An 11,765-nucleotide genomic window follows, 5' to 3' on the forward strand; every position below is an offset into this window, starting at 1 on the left:
GAATTTCTGAATTCAGTGATTCTTGTGGAAAATAGTGACTTCAAATAAATACCAGAAATTAGGTGCATGACTGAAATCCTGAGGATCAGTAGGCAGCTAAAGCACACCTGAGGTTGAAAGAAGAAAATAGAGCACACGGTAAAGGAGTTTGTTGTTTAATCTCTAAAGAAGTTACTTCAGAAAATGCCAGAGACAAAAAAGTACAGAAAGTAACAGTTAAAGTCATATGCTTCTGTGAAATTACACACCATAAAAGTCAAAGAAGATTTAGAACAGCATAATACCTGGGAAGAGGAACAATTGCTTATAACTGCACATGTAGAGTAAATGCGTCCAATTCATCCAGTTAAGTTACATATTTTCTTGTTGGAGTCATTGCCTCACATTATATGGAAGCTTCTGAAAAAAAATCATGACTTTCCCTCTGTCTGTGTCTCTTCCTCATTGTCTTTATGTATTTCCAGGGTTACACTACTATTGTTTTCACTGTTTTCTTCCTCTGCTTCCCATGTAAGATGCAGCCAGTTTTCTCTGTTCTTCTTACAGCCATTCAGCAACGGGGAGCAAGTGTCAAACAGTCTTGATACAGCCTGAGGGAGACAGCAGGGAGTGTGATGATTTTAGTGATGGAAAAGTGGAAATTAGAGCAGAAGATAAGAGCATGTGCATGAGTGTGGGGCATGTGTGTGTACATATGATGGGTTAAATACAGAGATCTAATTTCAAGTTGTAAAGTGTGCTGTGAAGTATGCTGTACCAAAATTGACCATTAAAAGGATTATTATTAAGAGAATAGGACAGCAATGGTGTCGTTTCTATTTCTTACAAACGCACATAAATGCATGAATGTACCAAAATATGCAAACATCCACACGCATACAACACGTGTAGAAATAACATACCTTGTAGAGCGGATAGCAGATTTCATCAATGTATTCAACTTGCATGTATGGCAGTCGAGTGCTATTTTCTCTGTTCATTATGTCCTGGTGAGAGGAGAGCGTAAACTGGCTGTTAGAATAGGATTATTTCATAGGACGCCACATCAAGTATAGCTGATCTTGTCAAACACAGTATTATTTTTGTGGTTTTCAAAGTGCAGCGTGACAGGCAGCAACAGCCCATGAAAATACTTTGTGCAGTCAGTAGAAAAACAAGAATATAATGAATCAGCCATGACTCCACCATGACTAAAATACCATCACCTGAGACATTCCTCTTAGAAAACACAAGTCCATGCACTTGAACAGCAAAAAGAGAGCTGTGTATTTTACCATTTCTTTGCTACTGTTTTTAAGGTTTTACATCTACTGGGTGGGTGTGCTGCTTTTTAGAGTTACCTTCAATTAAATGAATTTAGCAACAGGAATTTAATTAAGATGAAAATAAGGGGGTAAAATTCCAATTTCAGGATGAACATCGCTCTTATTTTACCATACAGAAGAGTGTGGAAAAAATGATAGTAATGATAAATAACTGATGTTTTACATTAAAGGCAGGGTATGTAATTTACTTTAGAATATTTTAGTCATATTTGTTAAAATTCTCATAACAGCCCAACTGCAATTCATAAATCAAATGGTTTGGGTTACAAAAAAAGAAAATAAATTAAAAATCCTGTGTCTGTAGCTGCCACAGGCCTGTAATAAACCTGTCCAATAGCAGTTCAGTCTAAATTAAATGGCGCATTGACCTGCTTGTCTAACTACTTACCTGCCTACCTGCACACACTCACTGCACATTATGTGAGACCAATCTTCCACAAGGCCAGGCAGAGTTACTGCTAAAGCTCGCTGGTTAGTCACAAAAGAATGGCAGAGAAACTGTGCCCACTGTCATGAATTACCCAGCACAAAGCACATTTTGTTTGTCTTTATATGATCGTGGAGTATAACAGAGTTCTTTAATTGTCGTTCTGAAAAAGCTGAGAGAGGTTGTGGGAGACCTTGCCGTGGAGCCACTGGGGCAGCAGCCAGTCTTCTTCACTATCATGGACTGAGATATTTTTGATTGTATACGTTCAAAATCCATCAGCTCTTGCTAGTTTCCCCAATGCTATAGGACCATGCCCTCAATTTTGGATTCACAACTGTACGTTTAAGTTTTATAGAGGTAGAATATTTTGAGAATAAAATGTAACAGAACAAAATCCTGCTAGCATCTGCAGACTTACAATGGGTTTGATTTTGAACTCTTCTTTCTCTTTGTCCCCTTGTGCAAAGAACTCCATGGCAACCAGGCTGGCAATCTGTTTTGTGATGAAGAGTGAAATTAAGTTTGATTTTAACTATAACTGACTAACAGATTAAGTGTGAAGTGTTCAAATTAAAACTATTCTGTGGGTCTTACCCTTTTTTGTTCGGGCCAAGGCTTTGTGATAGCAGAGAGGTCACTGGCTGTCATCAACATCGAACTGTGGGGCGGATAAATATCATAAGGAAATATCCTTTTGCCCCCCTCCATCATAGAAACCATTGTCATATGTCCCTGATTCTAAATTGTTTAATTCCCACCTCAGTAAATCTCTTTGTTTCTCAGTCTTCCAGCTCACTCTGCTTTTCTTACTGAGAGAAAAGAACTCATTTCTTCTCCTACAAAGACAGGCATAAATATTAAGGGTATGTTTGTTCAAACACAAAATGAACACAGAGCTTGACTAGCCTACAACTACTTTGACATATTATGTTTTAACATACTCCATGTAGACGGTCAGGTCAGTGGCCAGGATTGCCCTTTTGATCATCTGTAGTACTGTCCTGTGGTCGTCTGTGGAGAGGCCGCTGAGAATCTGACTCCCCTGGGAGACGAAGAGAGAGACAGCAGGTAAGAGAGTGAAGTAAAGTGACGACTTTGCAGAAACAGTCAGGAATAAAAACAAGCTGTCTGTTAATAGAACAAAGATTGTGCCTTTTATTCCGATAAGACAAGAATGAACACTGTTGAAATAAAGATTTAGCAACATTTGGAGAATATATGGTGAAATAACAGACTTTTGCATAGTATGACATTTTTGAAGGAACACATTAATCCCATTTTTCATTTTCTCTATCGTGTGCATGTATGTCATGCAAAGTTTAAGTTGAAAATCAATTAAGAGACTAAGAATGACAGATAGAGATAGATACAGGCAGAATGAATGAAAAGATAAATGGAGGTCTTACACTGTTGTTTAGGATGAAGACACACAGATTGTAGTGATGGTTTTCAAGAGAAGAGTGTCCATAGAGTTGAGCTAAAGGCTGTTGACTCCTGCCAGAGAGAGAGAGATAGAGAGAGAGAGATTGGCAGATGAGTTCTTTGAGTTAAAATAGAGAATGGACTAAACATGAAAGATGGGGAAGTAATGTTTACCTCTCTATGTAAGAATTACTGACGCCTCTGTGGTCAAGATCATGATTCAGAGTGGCTATCACCAATGCTAAGATCTCAAGACGAGAAAAAATGTTCTGAAATACCAACAGAAGGAGATGGAAAGAGAGAAAGAGAGACAGAAATAGCAAAAGAAAGTTATTTTCCTCACTGTTCTACAGAAAAGCCTGTTGTTTTGTACGTTTTTGTCAGGGTGTATCCTCAAGGCTCTTGAATTAAAGGCAAAAACCATTTCACAGTGATTCTGTATTAAAGTAAAATGAAGCATACTTATATTGTGTCTTTCAAGAATAAAGCCACAAAGTATAACACCAAATTAGCCCATAAACCTAACCTAGGATAGTCTACGTTAAGCTGACCCAAACAAAATGGATGCTGATGTGTGGCTGAAATGAAATATAACAGCCTAAAGACCAACTTCTAGCAATTTAATAAAGAATTTTAAAATTAATTCTGTTCTGCATGAGTAGGCCATATCATACCCAAAGAATCCAAAGATCTGACCAAACTCATGAATATGAAATTTACATACATGCTTTTCTATATTTTAACTATTTTTATATTTCACACAAATGCCTGTAAATTAAAAAAAAATGACAAAAACCCCAAAGTTCCCTTAGTGTCATCCAAACACCCCCACTAAAACAACCACTGTATAAAACACTGACACATCAAACAGGATGAAGTGACTTGTTTCACAGCACTATAATACACAGTCACAATTAATCACGTAAATAGAGAGCGAGAGGGACTAAAATAAGTGAGCAGCAGAGGTCACTAGTGTGATCCCTGTTGAAAGCTGTTAAGAGGTTTTGGGGAGGTCTAAAATTAATCCTCTCTCAAATAATTAAGAGTGCTCTGTACCAGGGAAAACCTGCAGTCCTTAAATGACTCCTACTCAAACTTTAGAATAGCTGAACTCATGATTCACTAGGCATTCATCAACATGATGCATCTGTTAATATATGACTGCTCCACATAGTCAGTTGTCACCCAAACGCACAACATTTTCAAGGCCCATATCACATTCCCTGACTATTTAAATGAGACATGAGAAATAAGTTCCTGCCACTTTTAAACATTCAGCAAATATTGGCTATGTGACCAATCAGCACTCTGATGTATTTGCTAAGCAGTTACATTATAAAAAGTTACATTATTATCTTTGCATTTTAGTTTAGCTTTTTTTTAAAGATATTGAACGTGCAAATAAGAATAATCACACATAGATGCAAACATGCACTAACCTGGAGTTGATCTGTGGCCATCAGCATAGCAAACATGCTCTGAGCAGTGCTCAGTGCGTGGCTCCAGTTGTGATAAGGCACGTTGTTCCTGTAACCACGTCTCACAGTCAGTACCCACTGGCAGAGACTCTAGAGAAAAGAGACGTGTACAAAAGGTGGTAAATAACTGAAGGGTGATCACAGTCTCCAGGGATCAGTCAGAATGATGTGAATTTATTAGGCTTTTACTTTTCTGGTTCAATTTGCAGACAGTGAAACTCTTGGAGGTGAACTAAATCTTCCCATAAATCAGATGTAACAATGCTGAACTGAACTGATTAACTCAAAACCCCCCAAAATTTTGAAAAAAACTGAGAGGCTCAAAGAGGCTCATTTAGTATGAGGGGCAGTTAGAGATGCATAAAAAAAAACCAATAATGTTCATATTGTTTCTATCAAAGTCTAACAGACAGACAACTGTTGCCATGGACCCTAATTATCAGAAGATCAGTTACCTTGTAATCAATATTAAATTCCTGCACCAAATTGAGGTCCAGGAACATACGAATGGTGGCCTGAGTGGTCAGGTCTTCTTCTAGCAGACCAAAATCAGAGAAATCGAAGTCGAGAATATGCAGCGATTCAGAAGAAGGAATAGTGGCCTCCTAAAAAAAAAGGAAACCAAAAGGAGCTATTGAAATAAACGCTCACAGGCAAAGAACAGTCATCCACCCACAGACACAACTGAGAACACCTGATTTATTTTTTCTGCCTCTTTCCCACACAGCGTACATGCAGGGGTTAGGGTTAGGTGAGTGTTTCCCAGTCCTGGTCCTGGAGGCCCACTGCCCTGGCCTACCAGGATTGGGAAACACAGGTCCAGGTTTAATGTGGGTGAGAAGGTCACCCTCACCTTTGCCACCCACAGGCATTGATAGCAGCTAATCAAGAGCCAGTTAATCTGACCGACAGAAATAAACTGAGGGGTGTTTCCAGGACTACTGGTGAAGTGGCAGGACTGCAGGGAGAGTGAGGGAGGAAACTGTGGCCAAGAGGAACTAAAAAAAGGATGGATGTAGAGCATGGAGAAGGAAGATAAAGGAAAGGGGAAAAGTTAAGAGAGTTTGTCCTCTTTCTTGTAAAGATTGCCTTTTATTTTCAAGTGTGATAAACCATGGTGAGGCCAGGAGCTGTAGCAAGCCTAGACTGGACTGACAGAAAGTGTTAATATCTACAAAAGAAAGTTAAGAATCACCTGCAGTGCTTGGATTTCCTGCTCTGCGGCAGTGATGTGGTAGGCAAGAACCTGTGAGAGGAGCAGTGAACACAGAAACCCTCAACATTTTAAGTTGCCTGAACAGGTTTGCTTGGCTCTAAGCTAAAGATGTGAGTAGAAGAAGGGGGTGACCCACCTCCTGTGTGACTTCTATACTCGCCCTCCGCTCCTCAGTGACCTGCACGGCCTGAGCATACTGCAGAGCCAGTCCACAGTACACGGCAAGGTCCTGTAGCAGGCGCTCATCATATCGGTTAAAGGTCTCCATCTGATCGGAGTCTCTGATCCTTTTGTTCATCAGCTGGCACACCGCTATGTGAGAGTAAGAAACATCCCATTGTTAGTCTGTGTGTCAGCTTACTGTCTAACCAGTGTGTGGGGGGGTTGGGCTGTTTGGACTTTGGTTAGAGATCAAGGAATAGTTTGGGGAGGAATATTAGAAATAACTGCATCTAACTATATCTCTTCTGTGTTTCCAGCACATGACCTATTACTTTTCGAGGATTTAATCAAACCCTTCGCTGGTCTTAATCACAGCTGACGTCCCTTTCCAGGTAGTCAACACTAAACAACATTTGGCATGATCATTGTGCCAAAAAAAACTTGAATGACTGTGCTGCTGTTTTGGAGCAGGCAGAGTTTATAAAGTCACATTTGGAAGCATTTGAGAAGAGTTTGAGATGTGATACCACGTAACTGAGACTGATGAATAATGTAGCATCATGACTGCTGCCACTCAAAAGACACTTACCAATAACATCTTCAGACCTCTCATTTCTGACAGGGCAGCAGATCAGACTCTTCATTGATTCTTCAGAGCTCTCCGACATATTAAGTGTTTCCATGGTGACCAGAGTTCGAAGGGCGTGTGATGGGTCTATGTCACTGATGTCACGCTCCCTGACAAATGATATAAAACCATTTACACTATGGTGGTTAGATGAAGAAAATATCATTTGGTTGTTGTTTGTGAGCAAGACTTGCAATGTATTTTAGTTAACGACAAGTATTACAAAATTGTTAGGCACAACCTTCTGTAGATCTGGCAGGTTGATCCGAGCTCTTCACACTCCAGGTGGATCACTCTGGAGAATGAAACCTGAAAAAAAAAAAAAAAATCACATGGGGAACAGAAATACAGTACATTAGATAAGATATTATTTAATGCCTAGTTTTCTAAAAAACAAAAAAAGGAATCAAATAGGATACTACACCTTTTCGTCCACAGCAGAGGTTTGCTCATTGGGGATGAAGATGGTGCAGTACTGAGCATGCGTGAAGGGCATGATGGTGGCAGCCATCTTACTCAGCAGAACCTCAAATGACCAGTGCTCCTCTGACAATACCTGTGCCATCTCTATCAAGGCCTGACACACACACACACACACACACAGATATACATGGATTACACAGGCATACATAGAAATGAACAGATTTCACATTGTTCTCTGATGGTGTTACCTGACTGCGTTTGGCCTCCTGTCTTGAGCTCTCATACAGCTGTACATTATCCAGGATCATCCCCAGCATATCCATATGGTTGGACAGCACCTGGACAATAGAAATAAAAACTTACCCCAAATTGATTGCTAGCAGACAGCAATTACTCCCAAATGTACATATAGTTAGCGTTAAAATGAGAGACATACACGCATTGCATACAACAGAAAAGAGCTCTAACATTTGCTGCTATGTAGTAATTCTTAAAATACGACAGACCCTAACCTCCCATCCCTCACCTTTTCATCCACGTCGGTAAAAACAGAAACTGATCCATCGCAGCCATTTCTCTTGTTGACCATTACCACTACACCCACCACCTGTTCACAAAAAGAAGACGTTTTATTCTTACGCAATCCGTGTTAAACCCTCTGCTACTATATATCGACACTAATCCCACTGACTTTTATGGGACACTGTTTTTGTGTTTACCCTGACTAAGAAAGAGGCATGCCCAAATAAACCCAAATTGAAATAAGTAATAAAAACAGTTACGACTTTTACCTCTTCCCTGTGGTTCTTGATGGGAACACTCAATACAGTCCTGATCTTTGATGACTGGTTGTCATCCAAGTCAAATCTAGGGTCCTGAGGAAGAGAAGAAAGAACTCTTAAGTAGGCTACATGACAACGTAGACAAGCACATCACTTATTCATTCTTACTCAATTACAACACATTTGTGTGTGTAAAACACGAAACACCAAATTTTACTCTGTTCATAATCAGTGTCCTTAAACTACTTGGTCAATATTGTTTTTAGACACACTCAGCCAGGTTATTAGGAACTACCCATCCACACCTACGCTGACTGCAGATTATCTGGTGTGGAAGCCTACCAGGCCTTGGCACTGGTTCCTGATCACATTGGTGGTGAGGACAAGGAGGGAAGGGTTCCCAGAAGCCCTTAGTGCTTCTCTCTTTGTGTGGGAGTGTGCAAAGGAGTGACACATTGTAGCGTAGTAGAGAACATCACTGTCTCATTACTCAGAGGTTAATCGGCTGAAGAAGCCTCTAAAAGGATTAGAAGCAGGTGCTCGACCTCGGATTCCCTCACACACCCCAAACTCCATGAAATTGCATGTCATCATCTAAAAATAGCCAATCTGGAAATGGGTGACTCATTTAGTTTACAGTCCTCATTCCTAATTTAGAATACCTGTATCCTGGAACAAACTAACAACTGCACTATGTGTAGAAGCTTGTTGATCTGTTGTGTGTTCAGTTGAGCTTACTACAAAAAGCAGAGTCATGACAACAACAACTATGTCACGCTGAAAGTTTACCTCTGATGCGTCTCTCGGGTTCAGTGGTGACCCTGCAGCCAGTACAAATCCCATAATATCCCTCACCAGCTCTAGGTGTGCATGGCTGCCAAGGTTGCCATCGCTCAAGCACCCCAACTCTGACGGGGCAATCACCTCCTCCAAGGTGCTCCTTCCGATAGAGTCTTTCTTTACCAGAGAGAGGGAGGCACCCTCTGCCGCCAGCAGCTCCCCCGCGTGCAGGACAGCCCCCTGGCAGAGCTCTGCGACAGAGCCCATCCAGCTGAGGCCCCCTCTCAAGAGCTCCATCATCCATGGGCAGCACACTCCATGGCCACAGGCTGCAGTCTTTGTAGGAGTGGGACGTAGAGGCTGAGGAGAGTTGGGCAGGTCAGGGGAGCAGGGGTAAAGGGGAGAAAGTGGACGGCACTGTGAAATAGAGAAATGTGAAGAGCGGGGAGAGCAAGGAGAGTGACTGCCCACTACATCTGGGCTGGAGCGATCCATCCACTCAGGGGCGTTGAGACTGGAGGCCAAAGGTTTGAGTCTGTCCATTAAGGATGAAATGTTGGAGTGTGAGCTGGCCAGTGGAGAGGAAGCTCTGCGATAGCGAGAATTTGTGAGCAGGTCAGACTGGTCAGAGCAGCTCCTGGGAATCCTGGACAGAATTGGAGACATCTCCGCCTGTGGACCACTGACCCTGAACACACCAATCAGATCATGATGCACATTTTTATGGAAAAGAAACTGTGCTGCAGTGATTTATCATTATTATGAAGCAGTTTTCTAAAGCCAGCATCTACATAGACTATATTCATTCAAGTGCACACTTTGGTCAAAACTATAGTATTTTAGTCATGTAGGACTTCTCAAAGAAAGATATTCACTAAGATCAGTTGGAAACAGATATATCTTAGATATAAAATCTTACGCGGAAGCTCTGCGGAAAAAGTAGGCCCTCGTATAGTCGGAGTGGTCATCCAGCCATGCCTCCAGCTGCTCGCTTTTCACACCGTCTCCAAATCTCCGGCGGCGCGTCTTGGAGCGGAGGCTCCACAGCGGGGAGAAGAACCAGCCCAGGTGTTTCACCACCGACAGCGCAGTCACTGCCTCCCTGCGGTAGGACTCCTCCTCTGTCCCGGGGGTCGAGCTGCGAGACTCCATGAACTACTCCTCTCTGAGGAGAGGCAGGGCCTCCCTTCGCTCAAGTTAAGCGATCAAACATCGACCAAACACAAGCCCGAGTTTACATGAGTCATCCAGGTGAAACACCTTCCTTGGTGGGTGAAGTGAGGCAGGCTAAAGTGACGTGAGAGGGATGTCTGTGGAGGAGCCCGTGGAAACGATTGCGTCAAGGTAATCCCCTGACCTTTATTTAGCCGATCTGGCACCGTGGTTTTATTCATTAAAGGGAGCCGATTTAAACTTCATTGCATAATTAATGGCTTGGGCCCAACTTCGGGCCTTGAGTTGGCGCATAGGTTAGTCCCTCTGTTACACTTTGCTGAAGTGCATCAAACTACCTTCAAAGTTTTTTTGCCTGTAACCTATTGATTGGAATATAGTGACCTTACCATTACTGATTTCCCAAAATTATATTATATATATATATATAATGCAAAATTAGAATTTACGAGATTGTTCTTTAACAAATGCTTAAATGATTGATCAGGTGCCTCACTGTCATAAAATGTGTCTAAAAACAAGATTCAGTAAACATTTTAAGTCAGAAACACATGTGGGTACCATAAGAGATAAATAGTTTTCCTTTAAAAGGAATACTCCAAGGTACTCTTCTGTCACTGTCAAAAATCATCCTAAAACAAACTTAAGGCCATTTTCATGCTTTTGTTTTTTTTTTACACCAAAACATGCACACACCCTCAGTAAAAATCTGACCAGTATGGTGTCATGAAGAAATCCATGCCAGCGTTCGTGCAGGTGGTAGTCAGGAGTAACTGCTCTTAGTACATTTAAAGAGTGGAGAACTGAATTGGCAGTAATGGAAAGCTGCTGACAAGATCAGTCAAATTCTGTTTAATTTTAAAGATAAGTCTTGTAGACATGTAAGAAAGAGGGCAAAACAGAGCTCGTGAAGGCTACATGCTCTGACTAATGTTTTTAGTTGAAGGAATGCCAAATAGTCCTGTAACAGAAAAAAGCTTATCAGACAGTCAGTAACTAAAATAAGTCCTTCCACTGGTGGACAGCCTCTGAGATTGCCAGATAACAGTGTTGTGTGATCAGAAAACCAGTAAACCATCAGGTAATGGTTTGTGAGCATTTGATTCCTTTTAAAGAATTTCTCTATGGTGTGATTCAAGTCTTCCTACATTTTATTCTGAATTTTACCAGTGTTTAACTGCACACCACTCAGTGTCTAACTGCTCCCTCTGCTGGCTTCTTACTCTTTTATCATCTGCAGTGGGTGGATCCACTAGTGACAGCTGTGCCGTGATTGGCTGCTCCAGGAGGAGGCTGCCATGACACAGTGGATGCTGCACAGAATCAGTTCCACAGCATCAGCAGGCAGCAGACCTCCATCCTCCTCGCTGTCCCTCTCTCCTTCTCTTTTTTCTCCTCCTTTGCCTCTCATCCTCTCACCACCACCCTCGCTCTCTCTCTCTCTCTCTATCTCTCTCTCTCTTTTCTCTCTTCTCCTTCTCCTCCTCTCCCTCGGTCAGACAGGGAGGAATAGCAGTAGCAGCAGCAGCAGCGGCAGCAGCAGGCGGACTGGTAGGTGTGCTGAGGCCTGTCTCCCTCCTGCAGCACAGGCAAGACATCGCGTTCTCCTCTGATCTCCGTCAAGGACTATCTATTTGAGAGGTGTGTGTGTGTGTGTGTGTGCGTGTGTGTGACAGCAGGCATCTGGAAAGTAGGCAGAGAGGACTACCACACCTTGGGAGCATTTACGACCACTGCTGGAGCTACACGGGGTGAATGTTGCAGAGAATATTTTCATACTCACATCTTCTTCATCCCTTACTTGTTTCTGTGTGCCTACAGAAGGATTTATATTCTCTGCTGGAGCTGTTTTCCCCCCACTCTACAGCTGTGGGATTTGCTTCAGCATTGACTAGGCCGTGTGTCTTTGCACACGTGTGTTTTTGCTAATGAGTGTGTTGAATGTC

At 41.9% G+C, this 11,765-nt stretch overlaps 1 protein-coding gene across 1 annotated transcript; it reads right to left on the reverse strand.

Annotated features, from left to right (window-relative positions):
- Positions 1-410: 410 nt before the first annotated feature.
- pde5aa (phosphodiesterase 5A, cGMP-specific, a) lies at positions 411-9,798 on the reverse strand. The gene is made up of 20 exons (XM_070828369.1): positions 9,566-9,798; positions 8,656-9,334; positions 7,876-7,959; positions 7,611-7,691; positions 7,333-7,422; positions 7,086-7,238; positions 6,903-6,970; positions 6,623-6,771; positions 6,008-6,183; positions 5,851-5,901; positions 5,111-5,260; positions 4,617-4,745; positions 3,352-3,446; positions 3,162-3,249; positions 2,697-2,797; positions 2,514-2,591; positions 2,350-2,413; positions 2,174-2,248; positions 903-986; positions 411-590 (listed from the first exon to the last, which is right to left on the reverse strand). Exons 1-20 carry the CDS (start codon positions 9,796-9,798, stop codon positions 411-413), a joined length of 2,808 nt encoding a protein of 935 aa, XP_070684470.1.
- Between the last annotated feature and the right edge of the window lie 1,967 nt (positions 9,799-11,765).

The sequence above is a fragment of the Pempheris klunzingeri genome, chromosome 3 (genome assembly GCF_042242105.1).
Source record: "Pempheris klunzingeri isolate RE-2024b chromosome 3, fPemKlu1.hap1, whole genome shotgun sequence".
Taxonomy (NCBI): Eukaryota; Metazoa; Chordata; class Actinopteri; order Acropomatiformes; family Pempheridae; genus Pempheris; species Pempheris klunzingeri.